The sequence below is a fragment of the Heptranchias perlo genome, chromosome 9 (genome assembly GCF_035084215.1).
Source record: "Heptranchias perlo isolate sHepPer1 chromosome 9, sHepPer1.hap1, whole genome shotgun sequence".
Lineage (NCBI taxonomy): Eukaryota > Metazoa > Chordata > Chondrichthyes > Hexanchiformes > Hexanchidae > Heptranchias > Heptranchias perlo.
Genome location: NC_090333.1, coordinates 48,321,177 through 48,338,874, shown reverse-complemented (window position 1 = coordinate 48,338,874; position 17,698 = coordinate 48,321,177). Strand labels below are relative to the sequence as shown.

At 42.1% G+C, this 17,698-nt stretch overlaps 1 protein-coding gene and 1 long non-coding RNA gene across 5 annotated transcripts in view; both read right to left on the bottom strand.

The window, feature by feature from the left end:
* The window catches only part of LOC137325017 (uncharacterized), a 59,232-nt gene extending 52,573 nt beyond the window's left edge, over positions 1 to 6,659 (bottom strand). Inside the window, exon 1 of the long non-coding RNA XR_010963775.1 lies at positions 6,582 to 6,659. This is a non-coding gene — a long non-coding RNA (uncharacterized lncRNA). The remainder of the gene's footprint in view (positions 1 to 6,581) is intronic.
* A 147-nt stretch (positions 6,660 to 6,806) lies between these two features.
* Positions 6,807 to 17,698, bottom strand: part of LOC137325356 (guanine nucleotide-binding protein G(I)/G(S)/G(O) subunit gamma-12) — a 122,024-nt gene continuing 111,132 nt past the window's right edge. For all 4 annotated transcript variants that reach the window (XM_067990351.1, XM_067990350.1, XM_067990354.1 and 1 more), the window contains one exon: positions 6,807 to 15,094. In XM_067990351.1, the coding sequence (XP_067846452.1) occupies positions 14,969 to 15,094 (126 nt within the window). In that variant the 3' untranslated portion in view covers positions 6,807 to 14,968. The remainder of the gene's footprint in view (positions 15,095 to 17,698) is intronic.

The following is a 17,698-nucleotide window of genomic DNA, read 5'->3' as shown; positions in this document are numbered from 1 at the left end:
TAGCAATCAGGAATGAGAACCAGAGTTGCGATCAACTAACTGAACTAACATCAGACACTGAACCTTACTGATCATACCTTTTACATTCATATCTAAGTCTACATTAACGACTTGGATATGAATGTAAAAGGTATGATCAGTAAGTTCGCTGATGATACAAAGATTGGTAGGGTGGTAAATAGCGAGGAGGATAGCCTCAGTCTGCAGGACGATATAGATGGGTTGGTCAGATGGGCGGAACAGTGGCAAATGGAATTTAACCCGGAAAAGTGCGAGGTGATGCACTTTGGAGGGACTAACAAGGCAAGGGAATACACAATGAATGGGAGGACCCTAGGCAAGACAGAGGGTCAGAGGGATCTTGGTGTGCAAGTTCACAGATCCCTGAAGGCGGCGGAACAGGTAGATAAGGTGGTAAAGAAGGCATATGGGATACTTGCCTTTATTAGCCGAGGCATAGAATATAAGAGCAAGGAGGTTATGATGGAGCTGTATAAAACACTGGTTAGGCCACAGCTGGAGTACTGTGTGCAGTTCTGGTCGCCACACTACAGGAAGGATGTGATCGCTTTGGAGAGGGTGCAGAGGAGATTCACCAGGATGTTACCAGGGCTGGAGCGCTTCAGCTATGAAGAGAGACTGGGAAGATTGGGTTTGTTTTCCTTGGAGCAGAGGAGGCTGAGGGGGGACATGATTGAGGTGTACAAAATTATGAGGGGCACAGATAGGATGGATACTAAGGAGCTTTTTCCCTTCGTTGAGGGTTCTATAACAAGGGGACATAGATTCAAGGTAAAAGGCGGGAGGTTTAGAGGGGATTTGAGAAAGAACTTTTTCACCCAGAGGGTGGTTGGAGTCTGGAACTCACTGCCTGAGAGGGTTGTGGAGGCAGGAACCCTCACAACATTCAAGAAGCATTTGGATGAGCACTTGAAATGCCATAGCATACAAGGCTACGGACCAAATGCTGGAATATGGGATTAGAGTAGACAGGGCTGATGGCCGGCGCGGACACGATGGGCCGAAGGGCCTCTATCCGTGCTGTATGACTCTATGACTCTATAACCTGGAATCTATCTGATCTGTATGGCTTAGTACTAAACTAGGTGGGGCAGTTAGTTGCTGTGCCAATGCGAGAGACTAAAGTCAGTTAATATAAGAATTTCTGATGACCTTCACTTCCAAAATATCTCAGCTGGTTAAGGCAATGAGTCATACAGGAATGGAGGTGCCAAGTTTGATCCCTAGTCTGTGGTGAGGTAGTTGGCCTCAGTAGAGGTGTAATAATTGGCCTCAGTTCTCCTTGGTTATTGTGGGGAAAATCAGACAGTTGTCCTGATTTCCTGAAAGCTATCCAACAATTCCTGCTGGAGAGTGCATGTGTGTTGATGGCAGGTGAGAATACGGTTAGGCTTGGTTGTAATGCCTCCCACAGTCAAGAGGCAGCATGTAGATGAGGAATAGGAGGAGGCCAAGGATAGATATTTGGAGGTGACAGTGTAGCATTCAGTAACAGAGAAGCCATTCCTGGAGATTATTTGGCTACATTCAGCAACATAAGAGTGGAACTGTGCAAGGGCAGTCCCAGAAGCTGGGCAGCAGAGGAGACATGTTGGAGGATGGCATAATTAACCAAGTTGAATATTGCAGAGAGATCGAGGTGAGATAATGCACCACAGTCAAAGGTTTGTGACTTTGGTTGCAGTCATTTTGGTGCTATAAGAGGGATTCCAATAGAGCGATAGGAGAGACAGTCTTGGAGCTGGGAAGTGATGGCATGTACAAAGGCCTTAGCAAACTAAGAGAGGTTGGAAATGGGGTGGTAATTGGTGAAGACAGAAAAGTTGAAGGTGGGTTTTTTGAGGATGGGTTGATAACCATGGTTTTGAGGGGAAAAGGGGCAGTACCTGAGGAGAGAGCATCATTGATGATGTCAGCTAGCGTGGGGGCCTGGAAGGGAAGGGGATCAAGATAGCAGGTCTCACAGGCAAGATGCAGTTACAGAGGGCAGGGGAGATTTTTTTTTATTCGTTCATGGGATGTGGGCGTCGCTGGCGAGGCTGGCATTTATTGCCCATCACTAATTGCCCTTGAGAAGGTGGTGGTGAGCCGCCTTCTTGAACCGCTGCAGTCCGTGTGGTGACGGTTCTCCCACAGTGCTGTTAGGAAGGGAGTTCCAGGATTTTGATCCAGCGACAATGAAGGAACGGCGATATATTTCCAAGTTGGGATGGTGTGTGACTTGGAGGGGGACATGCAGGTGGTGTTGTTCCCAATCTCCTGCTGCTCTTGTCCTTCAAGGTGGTAGAGGTTGCGGGTTTGGGAGGTGCTATCGAAGAAGCCTTGGCGAGTTGCTGCACTGCATCCTGAGGATGGTACACACTGCAGCCACGGTGCGCCGGTGGTGAAGGGAGTGAATGTTTAGGGTGATGGATGGGGTGCCAATCAAGCAGGCTGCTTTATCTTGGATGGTGTCGAGCTTCTTAAGTGTTGTTGGAGCTGCACTCATCCAAGCAAGTGGAGAGTATTCCATCACACTCCTGACTTGTGCCTTGTAGATGGTGGAAAGGCTTTGGGGAGTCAGGAGTTGAGTCACTCGCCGCAGAATATCCAGCCTCTGACCTGCTCTCATAGCCACAATATTTATATGGCTGGTCCAGTTAAGTTTCTGGTCAATGGTGACCCCCAGGATGTTGAATGTCAAGGGGAGGTGGTTAGACACTCTCTTGTTGGAGATGGTCATTGCCTGGCACTTATCTGGCGCGAATGTTACTTGCCACTTATGAGCCCAAGCCTGGATGTTATCCAGGTCTTGCTGCATGCGGGCTCGGACTGCTTCATTATTTGAGGGGTTGCGAATGGAACTGAACACTGTGCAATCATCAGCAAACATCCCCATTTCTGACCTTATGGTGGAGGGAAGGTCATTGATGAAGCAGCTGAAGATGGTTGGGCCTAGGACACTGCCCTGAGGAACTCCTGCAGCAATGTCCTGGATGATTGGCCTCCAACAACCACTACCATCTTCCTTTGTGCTAGGTATGACTCTAGCCACTGGAGAGTTTTCCCCCTGATTCCCATTGACTTCAATTTTACTAGGGCTCCTTGGTGCCACACTCAGTCAAATGTTGCCTTGATGTCAAGGGCAGTCATTCTCACCTCACCTCAGGAATTCAGCTCTTTTGTCTATGTTTGGACCAAGGCTGTAATGAGGTCTGGAGCCGTGTGGTCCTGGCGGAACCCAAACTGAGCATCGGTGAGCAGGTTATTGGTAAGTGTTGCTTGATAGCACTGTCGACGACACCTTCCATCACTTTGCTGATGATTGAGAGTAGACTGATGGGGCGGTAATTGGCCGGATTGGATTTGTCCTGCTTTTTGTGGACAGGACATACCTGGGCAATTTTCCACGTTGTCGGGTAGATGCCAGTGTTGTAGCTGTACTGGAACAGCTTGGCTCGAGGCGCAGCTAGTTCTGGATTAAAGAGAGACGCTTCAAAGAGATGGGAGTTCAGGGCTAGAGTGGGCGGGAGACGGTGTCTTATGGATAACGGTGCAATGTGTAAATGAGGGACAGCAGCACCTGCTATATCTCTGCTCTCCCAAAACTGGTGCTGGAATTTAAAAGCACCTCTCGTCTGTATGACAGCACCATATCAAGCATTTAACTTAAGCACTGAACAACTAGCAGAGCCCAACAATAACTTATTTCATGGTCAATTCTTTAAATTACAACACCCTTTAACATTAAGGATTATTGGTGCTGAAAGAATCAAAACTTGCCAATAAGAATAGATTTTTTTTTAAAAGAGTCTGAAAACCTTTGAACAGGGCTCAATACAAAGCCCAGTCAGAGTGGCTTTAGGGCTAATGGATTTACACACTGCAGGATCCCTGAATGGCTGTTTGGTAGTTTGATGCTCTACATGTAGGTCTAATTAAGTAAAGCTCTGCTACAGAACAACATGTAATTAGGCAAAGCAATGTTTTCTTTTCTATGCAAATGTACCAATAATGCTGTAAAGCCAAGTGAAAATTACATCTTGACATGTTTGAGCAGTGCGCTTATATACCACTGTGAACTCCTTAGAGGTTTTTCTCGTGAGGTGGGTGGTAATTTCTGTAGATGTTTAAGTGCCTTAAAGATAAGGTTTAAGAATAGTAAGAGGGCCCTTTACTCGGACTGATTTACCCAGGTTTCAAAGTTTTGGTATTGATCCCTGAGGCCATAGTCACATTGTAAAGCACTCATTAGAGTTTTAAGCCTTGTAAAAAAAAACCTACTCATTAGTCCATTTACATGGAGCCTAATTCAGTTAGGAGAATATAACAACTTACATTTCTTTACTAAAGAAAACACCACAGCACTACAGGGTACAAGTAAAGCGTATACCGAGCAGAAGAGAAAGGGAAATAGCCACTTAGGGAGTTAAAGCATGGTTGAACAGAAGGGTTTTTAAGGCTTGGTGAGGATGGGAGTGATGGCATTTTTTTGTGGGAAGGGACATGAGCTGGAGTTCATGGAGGCCGGTGAGGTGACATTGAAGAAATCAAGAGGTAGATTTTCGTCCTTGCTACCAGGCAAAGCAGAACTCTTGCCCATTATAGAACCCTCCTGATTTTCACTCCACTGAAATCAATTGAATGAAAATCAGGCAGGTTTTGTAAAGGGTGGGCAATCTGCTCCACCAGTTAAAGATAAAAATCTACCCCACATCTCAAGATGGTGATGTTATGATTTAGGATTTTAGCAGTACAGGAGAGGTACAAAAGTGGGCAAAGTTTCAGAGCTGAAAGAACACAGTCTGGGTCACAGATCGGCTTGGAATTGAACTGAGATGACAAGGTTTAGTAACTGAATCCAAACAAACGCAAGAAGAAAATCCTCTTTTCTCATGAATTTTCTCCTCTCCTCTCCGATAGTAATTAACCAGTCACTTATCCAGGGTGCTGAGGTCAATTGTAGTGCCACTATTACCACCCTAACTAATTTCAGCTCATTTAGCACAAGCCAGAGGTAGAACCAGGACTTTTCTGGTCCGTATGATTCATCTCCACACTGACTTTGGTTAATCACTATCGATCATCCCCTGTTAGAGGTACGTGTGTGGGGATGTTTGATGGAAGTCAGAATGAAGGGATTTCACCTGGGAGTTATGGAAGAGATTAATATAGGAGGTGAATACGCACTCAAGAATCTTAGAGAGGTAGGAAAGGAGAAAATTCATGAGAAAAGAGGATTTTCTTTTTGCATTTGTTTGGATTCAGTTACTGAACCTTGTCATCTCAGTTCGACCCCAAGCAGGTCCATGGCCAAGACTGCTTTCTTTCAGCTCTGAAACTATGCCCACTTTTGTACCTATCTCTTCTGTACTGATGAGATCACTGAGCCAAATAAGTGTAAAAATGAAGGAAAATGTCCCAGAATAATAGCAATATTCACCCTTCTCTCCTGAAGTTGCTGACTTTTATGCTGGGGTATGGTGTCATGGGGACCCTCAGTTAACACATCCAAGTGCCATTCTTCAAACATGAGTCTGGACAGAAAGTGATGGCAGGCAATGACCTATTGACGACATAAAGCAACAAAGCTGAACCTGAACCTTTTTCCTCCCTAGATGTCCACACATATGCATTCACCAGCACAGGTCACTGGATAGCAACCACAAACCAGAACTCTGATTGAATGTTATCCTCCCTAACCCAGGATTCCCGAGTTCAGGTGTAATATCCCCACAGTGAGCCCGGCTGAGTAACTACAGATCAGTGATTGAACTTGGGAATTTCCTGCTATGTGGCTCAGTTTCACACTAGGCAGTATTATCCACAGCCACTGTTTGCATCAGATTAGCAGAAAACTGAATCTTATATTGCTCTTTGTAGAATGCACTCTTAGAGTTAATACTTCACAAATGTGCACTGCATCCTGCTGTAAGTGAACTCAATGAAACAGACGACCCTTTCTAAATCTAAAGCCACTTTTATAGTGGTGATCTTTTGGGTCAGATTCCAAAAGACCGGCTCCCAGCATCCACACTGCTAAATTTGGCTCCCTTATCTTGTTGGCAGTTTCGCTTGCCCAGTTTTTCCATAGGTTCTGTGAGTCTGCTGCTGTGATATGGGAGCACCCATTGCACATCGCACTTTATAATGTGATCCAGAATCACCTGTGGCATTGAAACCCTGAGCACTGGCCTCCCATAAATGCAAATTAAGCCAAAGCACCATAATGAAGTCAGAGTATCCAGACAGCTCCAGATATTAGCACTCATTTACCTGAGGAAGGAGGAAGCCTCCGAAAGCTTGTAAATTTCAAATAAAATCGTTGGACTATAACTTGGTGTTGTAAAATTGTTTACAATTGTCAACCCCAGTCCATCACCGGCATCTCCACATCATTTAAAACAGGCATTATATGGGAAGCATAATCACCATATTCAGTCCTTTCTCTTGAAATGGACTCATTGTTTTTTTTTACATGTTGCCAGTAGATAATCTGTTTGTTTCCACCAATTTCAGTCCTTCTATGCACTTTACTGTATTTCCAAACTGAACTTACTCAGAGCTTCTGCTAACTGTACCTGTTTCCTCAGGGAGCAGTTACTGTGTGTTGCTTATATAGAAATTGTGGGTATCTCACTGGACATCCCTCTCTAAGGTTCTGCAGGAGGAGGAGGAGGAGGATCAGAGAAAGCATGCTAGGCAGGTTCATTTTCACTTTAGGCAATCAAGAAGGACCCATCCTTACATTGCTACAAGTACATAAAAACATTTCATCAGTGCTTAATAAAATCAAGAAACAAAAGTTATAAAATGCAATGAGTTTATTAATAAAATGATTTGAGTAATTGCATCCATGATATTGAACACATTCACAGCACTGAGTACAATTTCAGCATTTCCCTTTTCACAATCAAAGTAGAATTGGGGAAATAAAGATTAAAATATACAAAATTATTTGCTGTCTAATAATTTCTGGTGTTGGCAAATAGTATTAATAGAAAAATCATTAAGTTGTAGTATTGATTTTTTTTCTTCAAAAGGTAAATAGCAACATATCTGTGCAAAGAGGAACACAATTTTATAGCAAGAATTAAACTAATCAAAAGGAAGAAAATAGGTATAAAGCAGAAAAACAACTACAGATGAAATTAATATACAATGACGACTCAGGCTTCCTAGTTCATATCATAATGATACAGAATCAGTGTTTAGAAAACACAATGTGTCTTTTCTTACTACTATCTTGAGATTTATTCTAAACTTTAAATATGGATATGGATGTTAATTTGAGGCATAAAATAAACATCACCAGTGTGCAGCAAGGCGTGTCATGGCTATACGGTCTGAGTGGCAAGCAGTCGTCGTGTATAAAAGTCATCAGACTCAAGTGCTAGAGTCATGCATTTTGTATACCGTTTGACTTTTCTAAATTTTTTTGGTCTATCAATGGGAGGAACGTCAGTACTGGGAAAGAGCATTCTATTTTATTGGAACCCAGTGTTCCAATCAAGTATGCCCAAGGTTGGATATGGCAAAGACTGTGCCCCAATGTGTCTTAACCACCAAGTATGATTTTTAAAAATTCCCATGGCCATCTTTACAATCTTGGAATGTGTTTGGCAACTTAGTGTTGAACTGTAGATGTATGCCCACTTTGAACCAGACTGAGATTACTCCAAAATAATTTCACACAATCCTTACAGTCAGCAGAGAGAGACATCACATCAGTCTGGGCTGGATTCAAACCCAGATTCCAGAGGGGAAAGGACAGATGTGTAAATCTCTGCACTCACTTTTAGGTTCTTTTTCTATTTTCTAACAATTCTTTTTGCTGGTTTATTGAACCACAGAAAAATTAAGTCTGAGTACCAGAGAGCTGAGTAGTGTGTAGTCTCCACTATGATACAGGCAACAGTGCTATTGTGATAATTAAGCTTTTCATTCAACATGAACAGAATTAAACTAAATATAAAGCTTTGAAATAAAGTAGTGTGTACAAAATCTTAATACTTCATATTTCTTTTCCTTCATTCAAAGGCATTTAAAGTTTGACTTATCGCTGCACATGGTTAAATCTGAAACAATTTTCCCATTTAAAATGAAATTCAGCATATACCACCTTTTCTCTCCCCGCTAAACCATTGAGCGAACATATCTGTTCAATATAAGGTCGACAAGCACACAAGCCCAGACATGTTCCCTGCACAGTTGATAGCCAGTCCTCCTAATTCATCTCTTTATGTGAAGATCTAATAAGAATGTTCGACTGCAATCTTGAGAAAGGATTATCTTTCACACTGGGGTAATAACTTTAAATTTATTTACAAATTTCTAATTTGAGAACAACACTAAACAACTGTTGCAATCCAGAAGCAAAAACTGACTTGTGGAATAGTTCAATTGAAAGAGGGGAGAATGAAATTGTATAATAAAAATAATTGCAAGTCAATGGATTTTTAAGTTAAAACTTTTCCATTTAATGTATTTTCCAAAGAATTCAGCTAATTTTTAAAAAAGAAACAAAAACCTTCCAAGTTTAAAACATGTTGCACAATGCAGTTTAGAAGTATTTCAGGAGTGACCTTTGCCTCATAACTCGTGAGTGGCAAGTGAATTCTACAGAGCTGATGACCTTTACAGGAATGTGGCTGGGATTTTATGTTGGGTCTGAATTTCACCTACCTCAAATTACATTGTTTAGAAATGATGGGGTATGTGGGGATGGCGGGGGGGGGGGGGGGTGGAGTGGCCATCAGGAATAAAAGTAGTGGAGTGAGAAGATATATTGCATGTGGAGAAAATAATGGGGAAACACACTGGCTCCAACTGGAGTTTGTCAGATATACCAAAGTGCTTCTAGGTCTGTGTTATAGACGCTGAACCAAAAAAGGGAAATGGATCTGCAGCTTTGTAATCAACTCACTAAGGTAGTGATGATGGGAGATTTCAGTTATCCACTTAAGATGGACAAACAAGGGGCAGGCACAAGAGATGGGAGGTCCCCAAGAAACGTTTGTTCAGAAGCAATCATTTATTGCATCAAGTCAGTGTGTGAGGGCAAGCACTGAAGGGTAGACTTAACAATGAACCATATTTGATAGGTGGCACAGAGATGGGGGAACATCTTGCTGATTTGGACCACTCTTCATACAATTTAAAGCATGGGGCTGTAGAAAGTTTAGGATAACAGTATGCTGGTTCTGCATTTTCCAGTGGCTCAATTTATGGAAATGAAGAGACCTAGAGACAGTTAAACAGGAGAGGGTATTTAGCGACGATTATTTTAACATGCAAAGAATATGGAACACTTTCAGAAAGTCCTGAAAGGATGTGAAGTCTTATACATATATCCCTATGAGAAGAGTGTATAATGAGAGAAAGTCACAATGGAGTCATGGGGACTTACAAAATAAGTAAAAGTGTTTCAGACAAGGAGAGGTATTAAAAAATGGTTAGTGTTAACAAAAAGAAATATTAAGCGAGCTAAAATGTATCTAGAAAGAATAGTTGAATGCAGCCAAAATAATAGGATAGCACTTTTTGCTTATGTTAGGAGTCAGAGGCCCATTAGAGAACAAATAGGACAGTTGCAGGGTGACTGGGGCAGAATTATAAATGACAACAAGAGCACAGCAGAAGATATGAACAGACACTTTGTATCTGTTTTTCTTAGAGTTGAACCGGCCCTTTTTATCGAAAATAAAATTAAAACTTAAATCAGTTGCTTAGCCATCGAAATGGTACAGGCTAATTAAAGGGGCTTGATGAAATGGCTGAAGTTGTTGGTGGTGCCGTAGTAAATATTTTCAATACTTCACTGAGCTTAGCTTCTGGTCAGCGGCATGGCTGCATTTCAAGAGGGCTCCTGTGATCCAACTTTGGTATTAATGAAAAATCCACCATCATCGAGGCAGAGTACGCTGAAGATCTGAGACTCCACCAGGAGCTTTCTAACTTGGAATTTAGGTAACAAAATCAGGGGCGCTACTTAGCCACAGAGAGCTCCATTGTCCTAAGCAAAGTATCAGCAGACCAGCTAAACTTAAACAGAGGAGCAGAAATTACAAGGAGATCTTGGTCTTAAAGAGGATTCTAAACTGCATCATGGGCAAATCACTAGAAAGAAATCAAGATATAAGAAAATAGTGGTCACAGTAGGCAAAATGAAGCAGCTTACTGATAGAAAAACATGTAAATGATCAAAGATTAAAATAAATGAATAGAAATCGTGCTCATTCCTTTGTAGGTGCTGATAAAAATTCAAATGAATTAGAAGTTAATTTCAATTGTAGAATATCGTAGGCCATATGTTCAATGTGGCTCTTCTTGGTACCAGGTGTTTATGCTGATAAAATCTACTGTTCTATAAAGGTGGTGGCAGACTCAGAATAAAATAGGGCTAAGTCTGTGCAGGGCTACCAGAAATGGATTTAATAGCACAAATGCTTGGAGCTGGCTCCTGGAATTCAAATTAAAAGAATACAAAAGCATCTCGGGAGTGTTTTGTTATAATCATTATGGCCATTCTATATTGTCTGCAGGCAAAGTCAATGTATTTGGTTCTGCGTAGCCCATGTGGGATTCATAGGATGTCCCAATAAGATTAAGTGACTGACTGCTCATCAGCCAATCATCTTAAGATATTACATAAACCATATATTAATATAATACAATTCAACTGGTAAAGATGAGCTTTGTATTGCAATTTTCATTTTGGCAAGTTTTAAAAAAAGTATTTCGTCTTTATTGTGTTGATCTAAGGCAATGCCATGGTTAATACTGCAGATACAAAATTCTTTGAACACTGTTAGAAAGTAAAATCATGCTGCCAATTTCCCAATGTAGATATAAAAAAAAAATGAAAGGAACATGGATGAGACAGCAATGAGGTGCAACCACCGAAGAACAAAGATCCAAATTAATCAAATAATATAAAAGCAAGGGTTAATGGGTTTGCAAATACTCTTGCCGGCATGCTGGAAACCCCAAGGAAACAAATTTTGAATCAGGATCAGAGACTCACCATAATTAACGTAAGCAAATTCACAGTAATGAAGAAAATAATGTCACTAAAGAGTGACAAATCCCCAGGACCAGATGGTTTCCATCCCAGGGTTTTAAAGGATGTAGGTGAGAACATTGCAGATGCCTTAATTATAATCTTCCAAAGTTCTCTTGATTCAGGAACCATTCCTTTAGATTGGAAAATTGCACGTCACTCCGCTATTTAAGAAAGGTGAGAGGGGGAAACCAGGGAATTATAGACCAGTTAGCCTAACATCTGTTGTTGGGAAATTACTAGAGTCTATAATTAAGGATAGAGTGATTGAACACTTTGAAAATTTTCAGCTAATCAGAGAAAGCCAGAGATCAGAGATCTGTAAAGAGTAGGTCAAGCCTGAGGAACCTGACTGAATTTTTTGAAGAGGTGACTAAAGTAGTGGGCAGGGGAATGTCTATGGATGTTGTTTATATGGACTTCCAGAAGGCATTCGATAAAGTCCCTCGTAAGAGACTGTTAGCTAAAGTTGAAATTCATGGAATTGAGGGCAAATTATTGACCTGGTTAAGAAATTGGCTGAGTGGCAGGAGACAGAGAGTAGGAATAATGGGTAGGTACTCAAATTGGCAGGATGTGACTAGTGGTGTCCCACAGGGATCTGTGTTGGGGCCTCAACTATTCACTGTATTTATTAACGACTTAGATGACCGGATAGAGAGCCACATATTCAAGTTTGCCGATGACACAAAGACAGGCAGCATTGTAAGCACTGTAGATGGAAACATAAAACTAGAGAGAGCTATTAATAGATTAAGCAAATGGGCAAAACTGTGGCAAATGAATTTCAATGTAGGCAAGTGTGAGGCACTTTCTAAATGGTGAAATGCTCAAAACTATGGAGGTCCAAAGAGACTTAGGGGTCCATGTACATAGATCATTAAAATGTCAGGGACAGGTACAGAAAATAATCAAAAAAGGGCATGGAATGCTGGCCTTTATATCTAGAGGACTAGAATTCAAGGCTTCTTCGACAGCACCTCTCAAGCCCGTGACCTCTATCACCTAGAAGGACAAGGGCAGCAGGCACATGGGATCAACACCACCTGCACGTTCCCATCCAAGTCACTCACCATCCCGACTTGGAAATATATCGCCGTTCCTTCATTGTCGCTGGGTCAAAATCCTGGAACTCCCTACCTAACAGCACTGTGGGAGAACCTTCACCACACGAACTGTAGCAGTTCAAGAAGGCGGCTCACCACCACCTTCTCAAGGGCAATTAGGAATGGGCAATAAATGCAGTCCTTGCCAGCGACATCCACATCCCATGAACGAATAAAAAAATATATAAGGGGGTAGATGTTATGCCACAGCTATACAAAGTCCTGGTTAGACCACACCTGGAGTACTGTGTTCAGTTCTGGGCACCACATCTTAGGAAGGATAGAGAGAAACTAATTCAACTGATTGGGGAGTCTAGGACTAGGGGACACAGCCTAAAAATTAGAGCCAGGACTTTCAGAAGTGAAGTTAGGAAACACTTCAACATGCAAAGGACGGCAGAAGTTTGGAACTCTCTTCTGCAAACGGTAGTTGATGCTGGCTCAATTGTTAAATTTAAAATCTGAGATTTATAGATTTTTGTTAACCAAAAGGTATTAAGAGATATGGGGCTCAGGCGTGTATATGGAGTTAGGTCACAGATCAGCCATGATCTCACTGAATGGCAGAACAGGCTCGAGCGGCTAAATGGCCTATACGTATGCTCCTCACAAAACTTAATTCTTATCGATCTCAAACTGCATAGCCAATGAGTTTAATAAATTATCGAATGCTTTTCACAATGTTTAACTATTACAATTTACAACCTATTCACTGTATTGGAGACACAGGCTGGCAATACAACATTTTCTCCTCATTTTTCTTTTTCTGTATTTTACTTTTCTTTCATTGACTGGACGAGATCTGACCTGCATTTCCGTGCACAGACAGGCTCCAAACTGAATGCATCTGCACTTGAGCCACTGAACACAGAGTGACAACATAGGTCCTGCGGACACTGCGTTTGGAATGGACAAGTCCACTCTTTTCTCAGATGTTCTATTGTTTCAAAAATGTTGGTTATGGAAGTTTCAACCAGTGGTTGTGCTGATTTGGGAGAACCTGTACTCGGTACTAACAGATTTCCCATAGGCAAAAGTATGCTCAGACAAATCATGTAACCTTGTCAATACCAGCTACTTTCAACAGCAGTTTGCATTTAATTGGTATCTTTCACCTCGAAAATTTCCCAAGGTATTTTACAGAAGGAAACTAAAAAGTGATGGGTGTTGAACCATGATGGGAGAGTTAAGAGAGATGAATGAAAGCTTGGTCAAAAACAGGATTTTAAGGAGGATTTTAAAGGTGGAGGGAAGAGAAGAAAAAGGGTTCAAGGAGGGAGTTCCAAAGAGTTGGGCTGAGGCAGCTGAAGGCTCTGCCACCAATGGTGAAGCGAAAGGAGGAGGTTACACGAGAGGTTTGCTGACGATACAAAGCTAGGTGGGAAAGTAAGCTGTGCAGACACAGAATCTGCAAAGGGACATAGACAGGTTAGTGAGTGGGCAAGAAGGTGGCAGATGGATTATAATGTGGGGAAATGAGAGGTTATTCATGTTGATAGGAAGAATAGAAAAACAGAACATTTTTTAAATGATGAGAAACTATTAAATGTTGGTGTTGAGAGAGATTTAGGTTTCCTCGTCCTAGAAACACTAAAAGTTAGCAAGCACGCACAGCAAGCAATTAGGAAGGCAAATGGCATGTTGGCCTTTATTGCAAGGGGGTTAGAGTACAAGAGTAGGGAAGTCTTATTACAATTCTACAGGGCTTTGGTGAGACCACACCTGGAGTACTGTGTACAGTTTTCGTCTCCTTACCTAAGGAAGGATATACTTGTCTTAGAGAGGATGCAACAAAGGTTCACTAGATTGATTCCTGGGATGAGAGGGTTGTGCTATGAGGAGAGATCGAGTAGAATGGGCCTATACTCTCTGGAGTTTATCTCTGGAGGTGATCTCATTAAAACATATGAGATGCTGAGGGGGCTTGACAATGTAGATACTGAGAGGTTGTTTCCCTTGGCTGAAGAGTCTAGAACTAGGGGGCATAGTCTCAGGATAAGGGGTTAGCCATTTAAGACCGAGATGAGGAGAAATTTCTTCACTCAGAGGGTTGTGAATCTTTGGAATTGTCTACCCCAGAGGGTTGTGGATGCTGAGTCACTGAGTATATTCAAGGCTGAGATAGATAGATTTTTGGACTCTAGGGGAAATCAAGGGATATGGGGATCGGGTGGGAAAGTGGAGTTGAGGTCGAAGATCAGCCATGGTCTTATTGAATGGCAGAGCAGGCTTGAGGGGCCTTATGGCCTACTCCTGCTCCTATGTCTTATATTCTAAGACTAGAGTCAGAAGGCAAAGGGTGCAGAAGGGGACATAAGCCGGGATAGGTTACAAAGACAGAGTGAGTGGAGGCATGTGAATCAGAAGTGGTGAGATGATAAGGCAGTTAGACAGAGTTCTGCACAATAATGATCTGGCAAAGACCTATTTCAAGATTAACAATTAGGACGTTGGTCTCAGTAAGGTACATAATACAAATACAACTGCAAATTTAAAAATTGCACACTTTTGCACTAACATAGGAAACTATGGTAGATATAAAGGCATATTAAGTGCTATTTATTACATTCGATCTTCATTATACTTTTATGGCACAAAAAACATCTTTTTGGTCTGAATTCACAAGTTATTCCCTACTCTAATTTTGGGGGGGGGGGGGGGGGGAGAAAAAAGTGAAAAACACAATATGGGAAAAAAAATTAAACCGTGTTTCGTGTGGATACTAGGGGGCATTAAGATCACATCAAGATCTGATCTAATATTGGTCTGTTTAAAAAGAAAGCACAAAGGTGATCTATAACTATAATATAATGCAAGGCTTCTTGTCCTTAAAGGGGTTTTCTGAGGTTGGTATGCCCATGAGCAGAGGGTCAGTTTTGGCATGTTCCTCACAGTACCGCATGAGGTCTGCTGAAGCCTTTGAAACCTGTAAAAAAGAAAGGCCGAAAAGTTTACATTTGAGGATTTTCACAATTCAATAGGATGTAACTGTTACTTTTGGTACATAAACTGTTAGTTTTGAAAGGCAGTTTAGCAATGTTCAGCCATGAGGCTGAACACTACTAAACTGCCTTTCAAAACTAACAGTTTATGTACATAAACAAGAGTTAGCATATTGAACAGTTAAACAGAAAATGCTAGAAATGCAAAGCAAGTCAATCTGCATCTAAAAGAGTCTCACCCAAAATGATAATCGAAGTCCTGAAGGAGGGTTGCATCCAAAATGTTAACTTGTTTTTGTTCTTTTAAATACTGATTTAATAACAGATTTTCAATATTCATGTTTCCCCCCCAAATTCCCCTATATTCTGATTTTAAAAAATATATACATCTATTATATATTAAAAATGGTCTCAGAATTTCAAGAGTACTGTGTCTGAAGGTAGCGCTGTGAACATAATGTTATGTGACTAATAAGAACAAAGGCTTATGACCTAAAATGATGTGACATCCTTGACCTGAACCTTAGCCGTCAGTTTTTATTTTCTTGTAATGCAGAAATTCTGCACTTTTTAAGAACTGTAAAGTTAAGAATCTAGAACCTTAAAACAATCTGTGCCGTCTTAAATCGATAAACAGAAATATAAAAAAAGTCAGAAGTCAATGAAAATGAGTGCACGGCTCTGAAAGCACGGCCAAGTAGTTTCCAAATTAGTCCATGTAAAGGAATGGGAGTATGAAGCCAAATCGAGGGAACATGAAATGGACATATGGCTGTCAGTAATTAAGAATAAGACTGTCGTTTGAGCAGAAATCAATAGGTGCCAGTCCGTCCAGTGGAGCAGTGTACACCCTAATTATCAGAGAAACATTGAATGAATGTGGAAAATAGCCACGTAGAGCAGGAGATCCCAGAAGCTCCTCCCCACTGAGCAGAAATAGTGGCTTTCCCCCACTGGCGACAGCCAAAGATCACAAAAAAAACGAACAGTCTGTAGTAGGGATAAAGATAGCTAATGACATTTCCAATGAAGCCCTCAATCATGGAGAAGATGTAAGCCTGACCCACACTGAGAAGTCAGAGATTGTAGAGACAACAACAATAGAAAATGTGGAATGACAGCACCAGTGACCTGGAACAGAGCGGACAATACCTCCGTCCTAGCAGCAATGAAACACATCACCGCCCGCTGAACAGTGATTGCCACTGCCACTGAGCAGAGATACCAGACACCACAACCCCCTCCCCCACCACTTAACAGGGATTGGGCCAAAGCTTGATTAATAGATTCCGCCCTCTCCCTCATTAAGCAGAGTACGCAGTCACTCCTACCCACAGCACCCCCCCCACCCAACTGAGCAGAACGCACATCGGCAATCCTCTTCCACCTCCGAGCAAAGATCGCAGCTAGGCCCACCCCTTTAACTCCCAATTTTTAAAAATTAATTCATGGGATGTGGGCACGGCCAGCAATTATTTCCCACCCTTAGGTATGGGGTCTTCTTCTTGAAGCACTGCAATCCAGGTGGTGAAGGTGCTCTCACAATACTGTAAGGTAGAGAGGTCCAGGGTTTTGACTCAGTGACAATGAAGAAACGGCCTTGTATGCCCAAGTCTGGATGGTACGAGTTGGATGGAATTTGGAGATGATGGTGTTCCCATGCATCTGCTGCCCTTGCCCTGGGTAGTGGAGGTTCTGAATTTGGGCGTTGCTGCTGAAGAAGCTTTGCTGTAATGCATCCTGTAGATAGTACACACTGCAGCCACAGTATACCAGTGGTGTATGGAGTGGATGTTTAAGCTAGCGGATGAGGTACCGATCAAGCGGACTGCTTTGTCCTGGAGCTTCTCGAGTGTTGTTGCAGCTGCACTCATCCAGGCAAATGCAGTGTTCCACAACGCTCCTGACTTGCATCTTGTAGAAGTTTTGGAGCATCAGGAGGTGAGCCACTTGCCACAGAAAACCCAGACAATAGTTGAGTCTGGAGGTGACAAAATAAGGAATTCAGCAGCAGAAGAGTTAAGGTAGGGGCAGAGGCAGGTGATATTACAGAGGTGGAAGTAGGCAGTCTTTGCCATGGAGAGGATATGGGGTCAGAAGCTCAGCTTGCGGTCAAATAGGATGGCACGGCTGTGAACAGGCTGGTTCAGTCTGAGACAGTGACCAGGGAGGGGGATGGAGTCTCTCGTAGTTTGTGGTGCGGGCTGAAGATGATGGCTTCGGTCTTCCCAATGTTTAGCTGGAGGACATTGCAGCTCATCCAAGACTGGATGTTGGACAAGCAATTTGACATCCTAAAGGCTGTGCAAGGGTCAAGAGAGGTAAAGCTGGGTGTCGTCAGTGTACATATGGAAGCTGATCTCATATCTGTGGATGATGTTACTAGGAAACTCACAAGCAAACTACAAAAATTCAACAAGAAAGTTTAGGGCTTCTTCAGTGCTCAAACCCCTCAGCTACATTGAAATCTGGTGACAGAGACTCCGCTGTGCCTCATATTCGGGTGTAAATCTACGCCAGTACATTGGTAGCATTAAAGCAGGAAACTCACATCAGTTGCACCATTGGTTAGGGAGGGGTAGAGCTAT